We start from the raw sequence: 21,591 nt of genomic DNA, 5'->3' as shown, positions 1-21,591 counted from the left end.
GGAACACACTGCATTATTGTCTCTTCAAAGTCGTGCTAACCAGCTTCTCTGATTTCCAGAGAAATACTTATAAAACTGTGTCAAAGTGCTTTGACAGTAAAATTCCTGTTAGTCAGCTAGGGGAAATTAAGAACGGCCCAAGGTGCATTTTAGAAAGTGGTTTCTCTTGTTTTATTTCACTATTTATTTCCATCAGCTAATAAAGCACTTCACTGTGATTCCAGTTTAAATACTTTGACATACTCATGTCCTGCACATCTGACATCTGGTTTTATAAGAAGCCATAAAACCAATGTGCTCTCTTGACTAAAACAGATGGTTTGATTGCCTTGTTTGGCCTGTTCTATAGATGATAATACCAGTTTTCATTTTAATCCAAGCTCAAATTCAGGTGACAGCCATGATGTCCCCACACACAAATAGCTAAGGTACAAGCTCACAAACTGCATCTGAAGCAGCACCTCCATTTGCCTGGATCTGGAACCACAGCAGCATATCAGCAGTAAGTTACTGAGCAGATACGTTGTTTCCAAGAAGTGTTATTTCAGAAGTGAATATTTTACAAACATGAACCGGAGATTCACTACTAGCTCATATGATTACTGGAAAAATCTACTCACGTTTTAACCGTAACTGGATGTGTGGAGTGCTTGATTGTGTTTAGATTGAAAAAGCCATGTAAATAAATGTTACAGCACAGAGAAATAAATAGCCTTGAACTTGTGAAACTAATTTCACATGATCAAAGAACTTTCTTGGGTATCACCATTTTCCAAGTCTCCTTCTTGACAACATTTGTGATTAACTATTAATGAAAAATTAATTGAAACCAAATAAAACCTTTACTCTAATAGAGATTAAAGAATGTCAGTCATGCTAGGAACTTGACATAAAAATAAAATAAAAAAGCTTAAAAAATATAATTTATGAACCTTGCAGTTTTTTAGCAGAGTGTTTACAATTAATTAAATACATGTTTGCTTTTTCCCTTCATCACACATTATAGTGTTACACTGTGAAGTGCTCCATGACTCTCCAAAATTTATCTTTGAGTACGACATAGACAAATATAGAAACAATTCCCTAGGAAAAATTCACTACTTAGTGAATTCAGTGTTCAAATATACTGTTTTGTTGGTTAGAGCCATCTACCGTTTGGTGTATTTATATTCTTCTTTAAATATTTTTGTGACATACATACATTTTTAATTTAATGACAATGACATGGAAGTGAAAATGGAGGTAGGAAAACTTGTCCATGTTTATATTACCCCCATGTCAAACATATGTTTCAGCAAAAGATAGGGACTCACATACGATCTTACCTTCATTCTTCTTCAAAATATGAAGGAAGTTACCACTTTTATTCATGTGTATATTCCCCATGCAATTAGTATTAAGTCATTAACATTAAGACCACCACATTCTTCTCTCAACTAAAATACTACACTCAGAACTCAGATTGCAGAAAATAGTCAAGGACAATACTGTTTTGAATGTTACGTCTTCAATTTCTTTAGTCCTCTTCTAGGACCCTCTTCTGCTCTCTGCCAGAGGCATTGTTCAGCAGCCAGTAAATTAATATGATCAATTACAATCAAGCATATTTCATACCACAAATCTTAAGATCTATCATAATAATAATTTTCAGAAATTACCTTCCTCACACTTTACTGCAATGCACTCAGAAGTCTCACATTCAGAAATCTGGGTCAAATTTTCTCCCCAAATCCTAGTCTAAATGGCACTAAAGTCTTAGGATTTCACTGCAACTGCATGGGTGAGATTTCCTCTCACAAAGATCACATGGAAGTATGATAGGGATTCCTAACAGGAGGAGACAGTGGGTGCTGAATACAGCTCTATTCTGCATGGGCAGAATATACCTTAGTCCCTTTGGACTGTTCTACCTTACTTTTTTGGCCAGAATAGCTTGAGCATCCAAAAGCTGTAGCTAGTCTTTTCCAGCCTCCTCTTCCGTGCACTGTGAAGTTGTTCCATGCCTGTCATTTAAGGCACTTCAAATACAAGGTTTTAAATGACAGTCAGCATTTAAATTAAATGGTATAAACCCAATTTAAAAGGATAAATCTAATTAAATGTGAGCTAGCCATTTACACACGGAAAGATCATCAAGTTTTGATTTTGTCCTGCACACATGGAATATGAATGAATCAGAGACAGTTACTTCTGCAGCTCTACAAGGACTTTCTGTTTTTCAGTAACAACATTGCCCCCGGTCAATGTAATGTCACTCTGACAGCACTAATTTCCTAGCAGATACAGTCTTCCATATTTATAGAAACTGATAAGAATTCCGCTGATTGCTAGTGACATTCTGTCTAGACTGCAGAGACAGAGAGATATCCACTCGAGAAATTAATATTATCTATTAAAGCAATATTTCATATGTTAATGTCTAGGAGAATAAAATTATCCTAAAAGACGCATAGCAATTAGCATTCTAAGGAGTTAAGAACAGATGGCAACAAAGAATATTTGGCAGGGAGGACAATTGAGACAATTGATTCAAAGGTAAAGAGATGACAAACTCTGAAAGAGTCACTGTGATCATCAGCTCTGCCTTTTATAATCCAAACAAGAGAACGACCTAGTATTAAATCCTGTTTCAGTGAAGGTATCTTTTTTTTCTTTTTGCTTTCTTTTTGCAGGGGAAAAGGAATGGGGCAGAAAGAGGAGAGAGAACACAAGTGTGATTTGAAAACTCCCAGAGACTGAGACTACATCGTGCCTTAGCAATAAATAACCCCTTGGTTAATCCAATCATTAAAAAAATCTGCTCTTAAAAAAAGAAGCATTTTATAGAGCTGACAAGCTTGAATTTTAGCCTAGCTTCAGCTTTCAGGTGTTGGATCTTATTTTATTTTTGTGCAGCTGAGTAGAAAGTCCTTTATTGCCACAGCTTTGTTGCTCATATAGACTGTTCTTCCATCTTAACCTGCTCTCTGTTAAAAAAATTAGGTTGTCCACCTTAGCCCTACTCTGCTGGCATGTTTTCCAATCCTTTACTCATATTCACATCTCTTCTCTAAATCCTTAGTGATGTATAATTATTCTCTTTGCCCCTAGGGATGCCAGGCCAGCATGCAGAACTCCATGGAGGCTACACTTTAGTCACATAAAGAAATAGTATAAACTCCTTTTTCCTTCTCAAAATTCTCCTGCCACCACATACGAGGATAAATAGTGGCCAAGAGATCTGTTGGTTATTCTCAAGCTCAATATATCCCCTTAAGTTAAAAGCCAAGAGCATCTCTACCATAACTAAACTCAGAAATATACTGGAGAATAAACTTTGTGGTTACCACTTTATGCTTGTGCCTACAACTTGAGGTTGACCAAGCTGAAAAAACATGTAATTCTTGACCCTTGCAGTACAGAATCCACTTCAGCAACACAGATCTTTTGTCAATACATCATAATGAGAATATTACCATGTATAAATTTAAAACTGTATTTATGATTTCAAGATTTAAATTGCCAGGTAGTCACGTTTTAGTTCAGTAGAACATCCAGCAATGTCAGAAGAATTGAATCTGCAGCGTTTTTTATCTTGGTTACTAAAGGAATACTCAAACATCCTGGAATATGGTTAGCAGAAACTAAATGATCAAATATCATAAATTGTGTTGACATTAATCAAGAAGGGTGCTTGCTAAAGTATTTTTACTGCCACTAGTCTTAAAAAAAAACACTTTCAAACATTTTTCTTAGGGAAAAAGGGGCTTATCCTCTGAGCTGTCATGCTATGGTTCAAACAACTGAAGGAAAAACAAAACTCATTTTCTAATACTTCAACTACTCTCCATTCAAAAGATCCAGCTCATCGAATTTATTTACCACAGCTGTCCTCATCGCTATTATCCTCACAGTCAGCTTGACCATCACATCTTCTGGATGCCAGGACACACCTCCCAGAACGGCACTTGAAGTGACTGGGTGAGCATTCTGTCAATGACAAGGAACAGAGAGAAACAAGACTCATAAGCTGCAAGCTTAATCATCACATGGGTACTTATTTATTTATCACGGTGACTGTTTCGGAAAGGTAAACAACAGGAATACAAAGCCTGTGCAATACTAAACTGGAACTATGTAGCAGGCAAGACTTAACAATTGCACTGTGAATGGGGTGGAGCAATATTTTCCAGAGCTCTCCCTCACATGCTACCTTCTGTCAAATTTCAAAGCTTTGCCAAATAACTGGCATACAATGTTTAGATTGTGGTCATGGATTTTCTAGCTACTTTTCTCACTGTTGTGGTGTTGTGTGAAGCAGAAATAGATCATCTGATGTGCTGAAATGAGTATAAGAGATCCCCAGGATAAAAAAAAATATACGTATTTTGGCAATTGTGTGGCTATTTGAATTAATAACGCCACCTATGAATGTCCACTAATTAATCCTTACATCACTTCTGCCTCATCTTACACAGTATCATTTGGAGAAAGCTTCATTTAGATGGTTTTGAAAAACCCACCCATTTTTTCACACTGTACATGTCACTGACTTTGATGTACGACCTCCATCATATGTTGCCATTTTTTTTTCCTTCCTGCAAAATCTCCCAGATAAATACCACGCAGTTCCTTGGGTAAATTTTAGGATTCAATAAACAGTTGTACCAAAAATATCATCAATGAACTCAAGAGCCTTAGAAAATAACATTCTAACGATTAAAGGTATGTGAACTATACTGCCAACATTTAAGAATAACTCATTATGAAAATAACTACGTTTACAATGCATACTGTCTTGGCCAGCAGTATTCTTGGATTGAGCACTGACTGGAAGAAAAAGTTAAGCGATTCAGCACATTGTAATAACTCTCAATTATAGCTTAAGTTGGAAAATCACCTACATTTTGTAATCATAAACATTTTAAATGCTCTCAGAAGCTTAATTTCTTTTGTTACATGTGTTTTTTTCAGAAATATTTAGATAAGATTTTAAACTTCCCAGGGAAGACTTTCTAACCAACATTCGTAGTCAGTAGAAATCTGGCATTGAATCCACAAAAAATTCTAGCAGTAAGTGAACCCAAAACAACTCTGATAAGACTCCTTAATTAGTTACACTGTTTCTAAAAGAGTACAAAAACCCCCTCCTTTTTCATTGATTTTCCAGGAATATCTATTTCAGTCCTAAGATGATCAATAAGCAGTGAATCAGCTTACTAGGCACAGTCCCTCTAATTAAAGTGAGAATTTTTTTAAATTGTAATTATTATAAGTGAATAGAATTTATGTTCCAGAAATGGAACACACTAGTCCTGTATACAGTAGTATATTTAAAAGATAACCTTTCTATGTTACATTTCAATGCCAAATGATCTAATAACACAGGGAGGAAGGTTAAAACATATTTGATACCTGAGAAAATTAAGTCACGTTATTTTTCTTTAATTCATCTTGTTGTGCCAAATCTTACTTTTCCTTTCCTACACACTGCTGTGTAGTAATGGATAACTCCTTTCCACCAGCCCACTGCTGTAGAGGGAAATTATCTCCTTGTCTCTTCAGGAATCCCATAACAGAGGATTTCATTACTATGGTATTGCACATCGTTATAAAATCCTCACGGTGATATATGTGCACATGGATTTTGCCTGAAGAAAACTGACCACTATATATGCTTCACTGGTCTTTCGTGATTCCTTCACTATATCCGCAGCAATACATCTTCACTAGAAGAACTATAGTCTAACTAGCTTTTGACATTGCTTTCTCTGAGCAAGATCAAGACTGGAAGGACCGTCGTCACCGTGTAGGAGAATAGGAGGAGAACAGTGAGAACTGAACACGATCAGCATATTGCAGGCACTGTGGCACACACCACCTCACTGTTTTCCCAGCTACTTTACTGGTGTTTTGGCAAGAAAAAGAAAAGGCATGGCAGAATCCCCACAGACCTCACATCCAATGACCGCTGCAGAAGGAAAAGCTGCACAGCTTCTCTCCTAATGCACATAAAGAATATCTAGAAGCATTTAAGGCCATTTCGTTCTTTTGTACCATGCTCACACCCACAATGATTAGTATTATGGCTGAACTCAAAAACTGAAATTTGTCAGTTGCTACTGAAGCTGGTTTAGCACAACTGTCTACAAAACTTTCCCCAAACAAAAACCAAGAGCAATTAATAGCTGGCAAAGACACTAACATTACAATATTTTTCTCTGAGCTGTCGTGGGGCTCAGCTTTTTTAAGATTGCCAAGAGTCTGCCTCCTGGTTAGAAAAGCATTATTCTATCATCTGAATAGGTAAAAAAGTGAAGTATAAACACAAGCAAGCAGTAGGTGTGGTGTTAGCAACAAATCTCAAACACTGACTTTCACAGAGTGAGGGTAATTGATCCTTCCCTCGAACAGACTTCTTAAGAGAGCTTCCTCTTATCTGCAAACTGTAGGTATCCAAACTCCCTGAAATCCAGTTTGGAATCATTTCCACAGTTTAGACATTAAAGAGGAGGTACAGGAAAAAAAAAATCAGTGACTTTGGGAACCTAATTACCTCTTCAATTTCCTGTTATATGTATTTATAGGAGTTACCTTCTACATCTTCATCTGGTGTTAGACAAGTTTGGTTATCTGAGTTCTCATCTGGAAACTGAGTGCAGTCAGTATCTTCTGGCCACTGCAGACCTACAATCCCAAGCACAGACTCACAGCGTTCCTTAGACTGTACACATAATGTCCTGAGGAGACAAAGTGGAATTGCACAAAGTAACTGAGTGAAAGTCTTAGAAATTCCCAGTTATTGGAAGTTAATAATCCTAGCCAAAGTTAAAGATCAAGGAAAAATCAGTTAATCAGATTTCTTTACGTGAAAAAAAGTATATATCAAAAGATATGTTGCTACTGTTGAAACATTATTTTAAGTTACTGTATGCAGACCATTACTTGAGTTATAACATAATAGCCAAATATAACTACTTTCAAACATCCTCTTCTCTGTAAGGGATGGCAGAGAACCTTTTTTAAGAAGCACTAACTGCCCTCCTTCAGAAAAATAGCTAAATATATTTCGTACCAGTGAAATGCCACCTCTTCTGATAATGCTACCTCAGAAACCATGTGGTTTCAGAAGGACAAAATATTTCAACCTGCAAACAAAAGAGCAAAGAACTCCCCAGGGAATTCAATAAAATTAAAAGTTTGGGGAAAATCAAAGCACAGATCAAGCTAGTCAGAGCAACAGAAGCCTGTATCACACCTGGGAAAAGGCATGAATAACATTTTTTTTTTTTTTTTACCATAGAAAGACAGGACTTGCCACACAAAATTAGTACAGTCCATCTAGATTAATATCTTGTCTCTCAAAATACCCAATGTCAAATGCTTGAAAAGTACAAAGAGAAAACACATAATAGAAAAATCCCCTATTATTTTAAGCATTAATTTAAACATTCAGCAACTACTTTTGCCTGAAATCATAGCTGATGTGCTGTTCAATACAATAGTTGCCTTTTATCTGTGGTATTTTGAATCCCTGTTTGTTTCAACTGCCTCTCTTTTTTTTTTTTTTTTTATTTTTGTGGAATATTAGCTAGGCAATATGGGATTAGGTACCTCAACATCCTTTTCACCTCTTCCTCCAAACAGAAACATGAATCATGCTTACCAGGTATTTGTCTAAGCTGTTCTCAAAAACTCTTCAGTTAGTTAGCAAGATTTCATATACTTCCTTATCACTCATTCACATAGACAGATATCTATTATTTTCCTTATATCTGACCTATAGCTCTCCTGATGTACTTTAAATCCATTGCTTCCTGGTTTAACCTCAGTGAACATGGTGAACAATTTATTTGTTTTCTTACAGAAGCTCACTTTTACCTATTTGAAGGCTATGATGTCTCCCCAAGTCTTCTCTTGTTTCTAGACTCAGCAACTCATTTAATTGCAACTTTCAGATCATATTTTCTAAACCTATAATCATTTCAACTTTGTCCTGCTGTTTCAAAGAAAATTCTCCTTTGTCTTCCAGGTTGAAAAATATTCAATAGTAGGATCCCACCCATTTCTATTTTTTTTCAGTTTCCTTCATGTCACTTTTAACTTGCCTTTTATTTAATTTGATTAATTTTTCCAGATCTTCCTTCTAGGAAAAGACACTTCTTTCATGGAAGGCATTTTATTCCACTTATTTTCCTTTGATCTTTTGACCAATGGGGCGTTTTTTTTCCTGCAATAAGCTTCAAGAAATGCAGTGACCAAATCCAAGCAAACAAACAGATCCATTTAGGATCAATTATTTTATGCTCTTTTGAGAAAACAATACATCATTAATATTCTTAAATTTAATCTTGTTTTGGGGGATTGCATGAAGAAGAGTCAATGTTTTTCCACAACAAATGATTCAGCATTGAGTTGAGCAGCTGGAAGGAATGGATGAATGGATTGACATTGTTTAACCATGCTACAGTTACAGACTCTTTCTTTCCTTTTAGATCCTCCTCAGTATCAAAAAGGTTGACTCACACCACTTTATAACCTCAGCTTTCTGAATGCCAGAATTTTTATTTACCAATGACAAAAACCAACAACAATAATATGGTGAATACATTTTAAAAATTTGATTTTGTTAGCTGAGACATCTAAGCCATTTCTGTCCTGTGCTCTCTGCACACTCACAGCTTTGGCCAAAGCTGACCCTTTCCAAAAGCTATTGCAAGCCATTTAGTTGTCAGTCTGTGGTGAAAGAATTAAAATGTAGATAATCTTCAAAGTAGTGCCCATCACAGTGCATATGGATGCCTATTGCAAAACTGCTAGGAAAACTGGAAAAGCAGTTGGTATTTTTTTTTTTTTTTTTTTAATCCTTCCCAACTTCCCATACCAAGTCTCACAGTTGGGGTATCAGAAAACCTCAGTAACAGACTTCTTTATTTACCTCTCAGTCAAATCTCATCTGTGGTATTGTCTATGAATCAATCTAACAGGTTAACAATTAACAAGAGTACACATCACAAAGCAGAGAAATCCCCCCCTTCTTGGTAGGAGAAAGAAATACAAGGTAAAAAAAAAAAAGATGTAACATAGAAATGTGTAATTTTCTGCAACGGAATTCAATCCAGCACTTTTTAAAGAACATTAAGCATATTTAGCAGTTAACTAAAATACCTCTACTCTCCTGATTCAAATACAGTAATGGGATGCCTAAATTGATGCCAACGCTAAGGAGCATGAGATTCGACCAGGATTGTTCTTCATACACATCCGTCACAGTTCTGAAATAACACCAAAGTCAGCTGGAGACTACTTAAATACACAGATAGTACAATCTCCGTGTCATTATAGGCTAACGTGTCTAGGATAGGATATGTCCTACCTAGTGATAGGATGCACAAGAACTGTTCAAACCTGTGCCAGGGGAGGTTTAGACTGGACATTAGGAAGTATTTCTTTACTGAGAGGGTGGTCAAACACTGGAACAGGCTTCCTAGAGAGGTGGTCAATGCCCCAAGCCTGTCAGTGTTCAAGAGGCATTTGGACAATGCCCTTAATAACATGCTTTAAACTTGGTCAGTCCTGAACTGATCAGGCAATTGGACTAGATGATCATTGTAGGTCCCTTCCAATTGAAACGGTCTATTCTATTCTATTCAATATATACATTTTAAAAATTATTGAACTGTTATTCCTCTCCTTGTTTTGAATACTTCAGATACTAATCACACATGTGTAGTAAAGTGCATTTAATGATCTTATAAAATATGGTTCTCCACTTTTTGCTATGGAATTCCAAAGCAAAATTTCTGGCATTTTCAATAGAAACAGAAAATTGGGAACTGACAATGTCAGTCAAGAATTAAATGAGGTATAGCATAGTACCTGCAAGGTGGGATCCGCTGATTTGTATGGGGGTCACATTTTGGCACTAAGATCGTACAGGCAAAAAACATAAGGTACTTGTAGCAGTTGGTCTGAACCAAGGCTGGGAAAAGAGAAGACTCCCAGCTGATAGAGGCTTCCTTCTGCGTCCTGTGGCCCAGGTAGTTTGGGTAATAAGTATAGTTGTAAGGCAAGTTCATACAGAGTTCCAGAGTAATTGGTTCACACTGACCTTTCACAGAAAGAAAACAAAAAAAGAAACACAAATGGTATGAGATTGAATGAAATACAGAAGAAATAATTACCTAAGTATTTAACAAATTTATCAGTCAGGGATTTCCTCTCAGGCTTGAGAAACCACAAGTTTCAGAGCTCAATACCCCATATGAGCCTGTTCATACCAGTAAAGAAAGGTGGGTTTGACCTCTGCCTACCAAATAACCTATTCAGAGACTTATATTCCCTTACCAATATGCATTAACTTCTTGAGCAACATCTTACATTTAACATGGTACAATAAACCATTCTTTAGAAACAGATTTATTCATTCTTTTCAAATCAAGTTTCTGATGATTTTCAAGACCTCCTGTACCATACAGCAACACACTTCCTACTGGTGTACTATGCTATCATAATACACCTCATACTGGCAGGGCAATTGTCAAAATTAAGGATACTTTGGGTTGGAAAAGATCTCAGGAGGTGTCTAGTCCAATGTCCTGCTCAAAGCCTGGCCAGCTGAGGACTGATCAGGTTTCTGAAAGCTTTATTCAGTTGGGTCTTGAAAAATCTCTAATGGCAGAGACCACACAATTTCTCTGTATAGAAAACAGAAAGCAGGATTTTTTTTTTTTTTTTTTTTTTCACTCCAAAATCTGAAGGAAGAATGGGGACAATGAGGTTATGTATTGCACAAACACTGAGTAAGAGACAGTCAATGTGCTAATCATTTAATTCAGGTAAGACATAAATGATAATACAGAGAAAGATAAGCAAGAGCAAAATAAATGCAACAGCTACAAGTCCATATGATTACACAGACTATAGCTATATACAAAAATCATCCAGCTTTTAGGGGGTTTATCAGAACACATATTGAACTGACCGAGTATTTTGGATTTAAAAAATTGTACAGCTTTTGTATTTCTTCACAAATTGGTAGTCAGAAATATTTATTTTTCAATTTTCCACTGCAACAGAAAACAACAGAATTTCACTTCAATTCAGACTGAAATTCAGCTTTTTATTTAGCACTGAGACCAATGTGAAATTATTTAATTTTATTTACTTTTGAAATATGAGAAAATTTTCCATGAAAAAGTGCACTATTCAAAAGTCATGTGTTATCAAAAGACTGGATATATTTGCCTATTCTGGAAGCAAATGCATCTTAGCACAATTAACATTCTCCGCCAGCCAGTTGCTAGCGTCAGTTGCCAGCACAGTATGGCAACTGTGTGATCCTATAGCTGGATCCTCAAGAAGAAGTTGCAAGAAGATCCAACAGTCAATTATTCAGATGATCAGCAGAACTGGCATTCCCTGTTACAGCCTCTTTTAGGATTTACCTCTGAGGATCACAAAGCTCATTTTAGATACAGCTTTTCCTCTCTGCTAAACCCTTGCATACTGCTAATACTGAACTATTTCTGTTGTCTCAAACCACTTAGTCCCAGCTTTGGGGTATATGAGGTTCAAAGACTTCAACAATCCTCACATTACTGCCATTTCCTTTTCTTCACGACGAACTCTCCCCTGTCCTCCCACACTTCAGCCCCAGACGCCCTCATCAGTTTGGTTTTGTCTTTTGATTTTTCCCCAGTAAGCACCTTTTCTTGATGTGTACAGAATATTAAATGTTCATCAGTATTTCGTGATGAAACCCGAGTAAATGAACACAAAAGTACACGCAATGTTCTAAGTGTTTGTATAACATAACATTATTCAAGACTAAAGGGTAGAAATGCACATATATCATTCTCTCTTTTGTTATGCCTCACATTTATAGGGGTTCAGGTGAATTCTAGAAGAAAATCTAGTCCACCGAAATGCCTCTGTAGGATAGCTCTTCACATGTTTTCAATATGATTACAATTTTGACACTGTTTAGAAAGCTTCCATCACATTATGTGCAAAAGAGTCATTGTAGGTTTGAAAAGAATAACGTCGACTCACACACCCAATTCCCTATGATCCACAAGCAGAGTACACTCCACAGGAACATCTGACTGAATTTCAGTAACCCAAATGTTAATCTTTCCTTCTGATGTCTGTCCTACAGTTTAAGAGATCTTGCTACTCCCTTATTTACAGTATACGTAAGTACAACCTAATGAGTGGGGAACAAGGAATAAAATTCATCACATCTTTTATCCTAAATAAAAAAAAAAAAAAAAAAAAGATTATGCCTGGGTTTAATATCTTCATGTATTTATTATTAACTCGCTCTACCTACTATATAGGAATTAGTTCCAAACATAGTAACAGAAGTGAATGGGCTATTTCACAGAATCATAGAATGGCTGAGGCTGGAAGGGATGTCTGGAGGCCATCTGGTCCAGCCCCCCTGCTCAAGCAGGGCCACCTAGAGCGGGCTGTGCAGAACCATGCCCAGACAACTTTTGACTGCCTCCAAGGATGGAGTCTCCACAACCTCTCCGGGCAAGCTGTGTTCAGTTGCCCTCACAGTAAAAAGAGTGCTTCCTTACGTTCAGAGGGAACCTCCTGTGTTTCACTTTGTGCCCATTGCCTCTGGTCCTGTCACTGAGCACCGAAATAGCCTGGCTCTGTCTTTTCGACGCTCTCCCTTCAGGTATTTGTTCTGTTATCCTAAATATGCCGTAACTGCATTATAATGCAGAGCCTAAACTGACCAGACTTTATCACACATGGAGAACATCCATCATATTCAATATTTCAAAACGTGGCTATGCTTTGGAATTTTCCAACAAAAGAGTTACTTGGGACAGAAAATACTGCTTTGTCAAAACTGAAATTTTCCACAGGAATTCTCATCTCTTACCAAAGATGAAATAACTGGCCAAAACATGAACAGTGAAAATAACATGAAAAAAGACAATAGTACTTCTGGATGTTATGCAAGACAAATCTCTCCCAAATTCTCTTGCTGTTTCATTGTGTATAAACAATTAAATATTCACTGGACCAGAAAGGGAGAAAGAGAAATGATCGAGAAGCCTAATTCAGATTATGTGTAACTCAACTCCTGTTGAGCATTACGGGCTGTTGCCCATAATATGATGAGGAAACATCTTCACTAGAAAGGTCTTGACATGGAATAGGAACATTGTTTTAGAACTCAAATATCACATCAGAAAATGTTTTTCACTCTCTTGTAACATAGTTCTAGCCACTCGAACATTTTCCAAAATTGCTGTCCATACATACAATGGGATACAAAAACCTGCATTGATCAGGAAAAGATTTTTGGATCACAGGACGAACTGCTTTGGACCACAGTAAGTCTCATACTGATTTATTCACAAGGAACATGATGAGTCCAAGAAAGAAAATACACTTTCAGCTCTCTCTCATTGTGAGAAAGACTGAATTGCAGTCACACCGATTGAAAGTCCTGTCTTTAACAGGACTGTAGTTGCTGTTTACGAAAGGTAATTTGCTTAAGAGAGAACTACTCCCTAAGTATACAAGAACCAGAGGCTACAGTTGGAATTTACATCTTTTCCTACTTGTTGGGTAAGTCTGCTGCTGACACCTTGTTTGCCAGCCAAATAGAGGACCTGTCTTATGCACGACTGGTGACTACACAGCCACCAGCTGTGAGTCCAATGTTGATCCTGTCACAATATAAGCAGTTTAAGTTATATTTAAAAATAAATAAAATTACAAAATACTGTCTTTTTTTGACCTGAGTAAATGTAGAGTTGCTACATATAAAACAGGGTTTAGTGTAATGCCTGTTAGGTTTTGGAAGCATTATGAGTAAAGAAGCTTTGAAACAGCAGATAGAAATATGGAAGCCCCTGTTCCTGGGTAAACCGCAGTTCTGTGGCAAAGTCAGTAATGCTCAAATATAAAAGCTGAATCTTCACATGGAGAAACTGAGAAGCAACACATGTTCTGAGAGGCACAGGCTGCTAAAGCTTCTGCTTCTCCTGCAGGCAGAGAGATCTGGGACTAAACATCCTTCACTCCCATGAGCCTTCACCCCACAGAGAATCAATCTTATCATACAGATTTAAACTTGTGACTAACTAGAGTGGAGTTATTCAAGTCAGTAATTATATCTCAATGAATATTCGTGTATTCTGACCTTAAAACATCAGGAAAATATGACCTTCAAATCTCACCAAAGAAAAGAAAAGATTACTTGAAGAACTGTTTTCTTTGGAGATGCCAGGTACCTACAGTTCCAAGGGTTTTCAGCAGGAACTGCAGATGTAGTTAACAACCAAAGTAATTTGATCTGTTGTGATATCTCATGTTGTGATTTCTCCTTGATTAGTGCACGTATCCCAAGATATATTGCTTCCTTTCCACCAGGAAGGGGACAAGCTCTCATGGGAGATAATATCTGACCATGAATTGCAAGACACAGAGGAGAAAATGACCAAGATAATTCAATGAAGATATCTGAGATTTCAACCAAAAAAAATTTAAATTATTTTAAAAATTTAAGTTTTATTAAAGATTTTTAAAAATGAAGTGAATTGTTATTAGTTTTGTGTTATATGGATACCTTCCTTCCCATTTCATAACCCTTTCTAAATATTTATCTTGAGGGAGAATGATGGTTTGGTTCACAACAGGCAAGTAAAAAAACCCAACACCTACTACTCCAATCACCTTAGAAGGCTCCTTCTCACCTCAATAGTTTGGTTATGGATATGGATTAGAGGACAGACCTACACAGGTGATGTACATAGTAGGAATCTGCTACAGACCACCTCAGCAAAAAGAGGAGGTAGATGAACCCTTCTTCAGAGAGCTGGAAGATGCCTCATGATTGCAGGCCCTGGTACTTGTGAGGGTTTTAATGATGCTGATATCTGCTTGAAGGACAGCGAGTTGGTCTTAATGGAGAGCCTCCTCAGACCACAGGAAGAGTCCATTCCAATGCAAAGCAAGTCAAGCAAGTGTGGCATAAGGCCACCTTGGCTGAACATGGATCTCCTGACTCAGCTCACACACAAAAAAGAAACATACAGAAGATGGGAGAGGGGATAGAGCACTTAAGTGGACAAGAGACATTTCCCAAGCATACAAGAACAGAGTTAGGAAAGCCAAAGCTCAGCTAGAGTTGAAACTACTGAGCAATGTAAAGGGCAAGAAGGAAGGCTCTTGGAAGTACATCAGCAGCAAAAGGAAATGTAAGAAAAATGTGGGTTTGCTGCTCACTGGGGCAGGGGAAGTAGTGACCAGGGACATCGAAAAGACCAAGGTACTCAATGTCTTCTCTGCCCCAGTTTCCACTGAGCAATGTCACTGGAAGGCTGCTTTATATCATCTTCAAAAGGTCATGGCAACCCTGGCACCTGATGACTGGAAAAAGGTAAACATCACATCCATCTTTAGGAAGGGCAAGAAGGAGGATCCAGAGGACTACAGTCCAGTCAGTCTATCCTCAGTACCCAGGGAGATTATGGACCAGTTCCTTCTGGAAGAGATGTCCACACATGAAGAAAAAAAGGTGACTGGGAACAGCCAGCATGGATTTATCATGGGAAAATCATGCCTGATTAATCTGATTGCTGTCTCTGACAAGATGACTGGCTGTCATTCCGTTTTATTCAGCATTGGTGCATATCTGGAGTATTGTGCCCTGTTTTTTGGCTCCCTAATTCATCAAAAGACATCAACATACTGGAAGGAGGTCAGCAGAGGGCCACCAAGCGAGTTAGGGGACTGGATCACATGATCTGCAGGCAAAAGTTGGGAAAAGAGGGTTTGTTCAGCCATCAGAAAGGAAGGCTAAGGGGAGATCTTACTGCTGTTAACAATTACCTAATGGGAAGGTGTAAAGCAGACAGAGGCAGACTCTTAGAAGTGTGCAGGGATAGCGTGAGAGGCAAAAGACATAAGTTGTAACACAGAGAATTCCAGTTACATATATGAAAAAAAGGTTTTTACCATGACAGTGGCCTGACACCGGAACAAGTCTCCCAGAAAGACTGTGGAATCTCTGTCCTTGGAGATACTCAGAACTCAGCTGCACAAGGTCACGGGCCACATGACTTATTTGGCACTGCTTTGATGAGGAGTTTGGGCTAGTTGACCAAAAGTGTGAACTAACTTCCTCGTAATGCTAACCATGGTACCTATCGTTGTCCCTTCTCAAAAAGTTAGGAGAAACATTGATAGGAGCACACGTAAAGCATTCATGCCCAAGTATCTTGTATGTTTACTTTAGTAGCATCTAAAGGCCCCAGCATGAATAGTGCCTGTTTCACTTGTGGGTGACAGACACAACTGTAGAGCGACTGTGGAGTTTGGACTGACCTTTGGGCTGACCCTCCCATATCCATTCCAACCTAAATGGAGTAACATTATTGAAACAAGCTACCATATAGTACCAAACCACACCTTGCAGAGATAACTGGTCAGCACAGAGCAATTATAGGATATGTCTACCCATTCATATGTAAGTGAAGGCAAGCCTGCCCATGTCCAAGGTGACCTGAATTGATGTGACTCTAATTAACACATCACCAAGTTTTATTTAATTCTCAATAATTCTGAGTACAGTTCTGCCCCAGTTTCAAAACGTAGCCAAATATACTTCTTTTGAGTATCTGTTCACAGTGCTGCATTGAACAAGTGAGAGAGAGCTACTCAGAAGCAAGTGTACAGTAGGTGCAGGAGGCTTGCGTGGAGTGCTACAGTACAGGACACAGAAATGAAGATACGCAGTGTTGAAGACCTTGATCCTCTACAATACGTATTAGCCAGAAGAATAACTAGCTTTGCCAGTTTGAATATCAAAATTATTCCTTCATAAAAGGGCTAAAAGTTCTCCAGACTAAACACAGTACCATGTTTTCTTATATTTTGAAAATAAACCAGTAGCTTCTGCTTTACACTTACACTATGTTGTTTACTTTATGTAAACAATGAATGTCATTAAATGTTAAGAAAAAGTGCAACTGTAAACACCCATTAAGAACACATCAAAAACTCACAACAGGAAAAATATCTCAATGTCCAATGTTATGAGTATCTCTTAGTACATCAATAATCAAGAGTTATGACGAAACTTTTGTTTCAGCTTTGCCCCTTTCAATACTTAATCATTACACATGTGCATTAGAGCATAAATTAAAGTATTACTTACTGTGTCCTACCCTGGATCCTCATTATACTCTAAAACACCCTAAGAGAGTGACAGTATGAAGCATGTGACCTACTTACTGCAGTTTGTCTGGCTGTTTCTCATCTCACAGAGAGAAGTTCCACAGGGATCAGGACAGGAAGTACATCTCTGGTCTCCCTCCTGACAGAGGGTTTGACCTGAGGAAAATAGAAATTTACTATTCTAATTATTTACCAGACTAATGAAAATGACTGGAGTGTAGTGATGAGAAAATACAGTTTACATTACAATTAAGTATTTCCTTTACATAGTTGAGTAAGTACCCTACAGCATTTCAAGTGCAGTCAGGAAGTGTTGTAAGGAAGAAAAGTGTGTGGCACTGTCCAGATGTCACTTTTCTTTACCCCTATGTTTAATATAAGGATTTATATCCCAGTTTCTGAATGAGAGGTCTGGATCTGGACCATGATCCTCTGGCAGAGTATGAAAAGTCATGTAAATCAGATTTCAAAGGGAACAATAGGTCCTAGCTGAAAGAGCATTCCCTCTGGGAATTATTCTTCAGTGCCATTCAGTTGATCTATTTCTCATTTTATGATTGTTTTGGTGGACAATAAAAACCATTCTGAAGAAAGGTCGTCAGAGTTGAAGCTTTAGTGTCCTTCTTTGGCTGGTTAAAAAACAAACAACAACAACAAGACACCCAAAAAGGCCATGGTCCTAAAGACGGAATTCAGAATAACTAAAACCAGCACTTCATCAAAAAGTTTCTGGAGCACATTACCTGGGTAGTTAGTTTCTCTGACAAATCCCTGAACTTGTTTCTGTCTCATAGTGGTGATAGCTCCTTTCCAAACCACTAAATTCTCTCTTCCATATGACTTTTGCAACATCAGTCATTTAATTTACTATTCTGTACACAGACACTGAACAGTTTGGATTTTATCATTTCATCCTGTTTAAAATGGTTTATTGCAATTATTGGTTAGTGTTTCTATTGCACTACTGTCCACGAATATTAATCATTCAGTCATGGCATCCTTATATTGGGCATACAGAAGATGCTGAAGAAACATCTTGTTTCAGTGACCTTGACAACAACCTTGTCCCAAAGAACTGATGATGTAGTCATATCTACTCTACTTCCCTTCATACATGTTATATATTGAACCAATGAAGCTACTTTCTTTTGCTGTAGCAACTGGCTGTCTTATTTTACAGGTGGATCTTATTGCAAAATGGAACTTGAAAGGCAGGGAAAACCTTTTAACTTCTAAAGCTATCACAAATCTTTACATTAAAATTCATTTTTAAAGTTTGCTCCAACTCCTCCTTATCCCACAGTGGAAGAGTTTCTCAACTCTTTAAAAATAATTGTGTAGATTCTTTTGATCCTAGCACAGTCAATGCTGAATTTCTATAAACAGACTCTACCCTGTCTTTGAAAGGGATCACAGAACCAGCTGCAAGTACATCTATATTAGATTTCTATTGTCACAAAATGAATGACAGCAGTAATGTTAATAGATGCCGTATCATAAATTTTCTTAAGGAACGTAGTGAAGGATACCATTTTTCTAATTCGGGTATAGATGAAGTAATGTTCATTTGTAGTCCCTATATGTATATATTCGTACTATTACACAAGGTCCCTGTATCCTTATATAGGCAAGTGGCAAGTCACTACATCTTGACCTCAAATTTCTATGCTGATTTCACGTATTTACTGTGTTTGTAACAATACCAATATTCCAGATCACTTCAGCCCTAACTTCACTGCCTCTGCTAGGCAGATCCAAATTGTTTGATTTGTAGAGCAGAGAAGTCTTTGTATGAAGTGTATGTCCTATTACATTTTCTGTAGTTGCAGAAATCAACAACATAAATAAGAAATACAAAAGAAGGCTACAAACAAGAATTCTACCTTGCTTTTACATGGACTTTGCAAGGAACTAAAGAGGAATAATCCAAATGAAGTCCAAATTCTGCCTACATATTCTCATGCAAATTCAGGATGGACAAGATATGGTTGCATAAAGGAAGAATTTTGCTTTACACGATATTGCAAAATATTAGACAGAATTTTTTGCACATCAAAGAATGATTTATAATAAGAACAAGGAAAACTTTCGTATTTAAAAGCTTTGCAGTTTAATGCTAAGCAGAAAAGTCTTTTAGCGTATAGTGAGATCATTGACTACATAATTATCACCCCATCCTACTCCTCTGCATTTAGTAGCCTTGAATCTGTATCTGTTCATCTTACCAAAAAAAGATTTTCAACCATTTCTTCAACATGCACACAGGCAAAAAGCAGTGAAAACAAAACACATCACTGACTTCTAGCCCAGATCATGCATCAACGTTTCCAGTGAAATTCTCTTTTACTAGTGATAAACAAATTTAAGAGGCTTAAGTGGGGTGAATTTTAAAAGTTGAAATGGTTGCTTATAGAATGCTCTAAATAGTTTTGTACTTTTCAGTTTATCCCATTCTCCTGCTTCATCTCTTTTATATTAAAAATGATAGTTTCATTATTAGCAAGACAAATGGAGGATCACGGAATTCATAGAATAAGACTGAGGTTGGACACCAGGAAAGATGAAGAATAAAAACTGAGCATTTTGTGAGATTGCACAGTCAGAGATAAGGACAAAATCTGGTCCTCAGATTTTAGATTGCCACAGTCAGAACTGGAAGAAATTTCATGCAAGGCCTTTTTGCAACGTCAACATTAATTGCGAAAAAGAATAACAGTAATGTCTATGCTTCAACTTCTCAGTTATTTTTTGGAATAGAGATGTTTAAATTGGAGTAGGAAGATCCCGAGAACTTAATATGAAGAGAAGGGACTGAGTAGACATGCTTATGAATGGAATTCTTCTAAAGAAAGGAGGCTTCTGTAATTACACTGTGTATTTATCTTATGATAACAGGTCTGGTTTAGTCTAATAACTTTTGAATAGGTTGTCCTATTACCATTACATCTGACAGCACTAGAGTTTTCTAAATAAAGTGAATTCCTTTAATTTCTTAAAAATAAGATTCATAAGAGAAAGACATTAATAATTCTTATATTGAATGAAAGGCTGCAATCTGAACCTATACCTTACCAGAAACAACAGAATTACATGTGAAAAATACCTTCAAATGCTGAAACCATCACAACATGACATCATCTCATTCTAAGTATCAAAATGTACCACAGGACACAAGTGTTTGGGAAACCATGTTCCTGGGCTCAAGAAACTGCCTGGTTTCCTCTTCTCTCATACAATCCATCATGAGACAGCTATTATGTAGCTGTGAAAATTTACATTCTCATGTATTTTCCCTTAGTCACACAAAATCATTAGTTTGCCTATGAAAACATCCTTTCTCTGACTTCCAAGTTCTGATGAAAAAAGGATTTTCATGAGAAAATTCCTCCTCAAACAACACCAGTTCCTGTGATAGTAGCTTCTAATTGCTGCAGACAATGTGAATATGTATTAATTTATTTCGAGTAACAGCTGATCATGTCAGATAACCAAATACTATGCTAAATATCACCTCCATTTCTTTAACTTCTTATATTTTTAAGAACTAATAAAACTCTGCTTACAACTTCCTGTGTGAAAGCAGAAACCAACCAGCCTTAGCAAGTGTTATTTGAAAGGCAAAGAAAGTAAATTTGTCAGACAGCTTTAACTAAAGGCACTTCAGAACAAAGCAGTCAATGTTAAGTTCAGTAAGAAGAGTAAAATGAGGGATATCCTTACTTTCACTGCAGTTTTCTTCATCACTTCCATCTTTACAGTCATTATCTCCATCACACTGGAATGCACTAGGAATGCACTGCCCATTTCTGCACTCCACCAGACCCTGACTATGACATGCTAGAGAGAAAAAAAAAGACGATATTCTGATCAACTTAGGTTAATGAAGGTCTTAATTATTTTTGAACATCATCTTGAAACTATTTTAGGAGGAGCTGATAACACTGCTTAGCACTGAAGGTCACTAGACATTTTTCATTATATGTAGGCTGTGTTTTCAATAGCCTACAGCTGTTCTGATCTTTAACTACAGGGACTGGAACTATATATGTCAGGTATTAGCAACAGACTGAGATGAAGGTTTAGCTTTTCCAAGAAAAAAAACCACCGTAATTTTTACTCATATAAAAATTGGCACCTTTTCTTTGCCCCCTTACTTACATTCTTTTATTCAGATTAGGTTCTTAGATTTCAGGGAAACTTGTACGATAGTGGTTGCAAGGTCAAGCACTGAATGGCAGCAAGAATGAAAGCAGCACAAGCATAACCTTAATCACATTAAAACATGTGCTAGTTCCCCAAGACTTGATTTTGCAACCTCAGCAATATTCTAGTATAGTTGTTTTGCAGATATACACCATCATCACTGGAGTAGACAGAAGTCCAAACTCTGACAAGGTGTGA

General features: G+C 37.2%; 1 protein-coding gene across 1 annotated transcript in view; it reads right to left on the bottom strand.

The window, feature by feature from the left end:
* CORIN (corin, serine peptidase) overlaps positions 1-21,591 on the bottom strand; it is a gene marked incomplete at both ends in the record, with an annotated part of 155,267 nt that overhangs the window by 26,628 nt on the left and 107,048 nt on the right. The window contains 5 exons of the mRNA XM_082315508.1: positions 3,862-3,969; positions 6,574-6,719; positions 9,859-10,090; positions 17,248-17,346; positions 20,911-21,027. Coding sequence (XP_082171634.1) covers positions 3,862-3,969; positions 6,574-6,719; positions 9,859-10,090; positions 17,248-17,346; positions 20,911-21,027 — 702 coding nt within the window. The remainder of the gene's footprint in view (positions 1-3,861; positions 3,970-6,573; positions 6,720-9,858; positions 10,091-17,247; positions 17,347-20,910; positions 21,028-21,591) is intronic.

The sequence above is a fragment of the Platalea leucorodia genome (assembly GCF_965183815.1).
Source record: "Platalea leucorodia genome assembly, chromosome: 6".
Classification (NCBI taxonomy): Eukaryota; Metazoa; Chordata; class Aves; order Pelecaniformes; family Threskiornithidae; genus Platalea; species Platalea leucorodia.
Note: the sequence above shows the minus strand (reverse complement) of the source record. Positions and strands in the feature narration are given on the sequence as shown.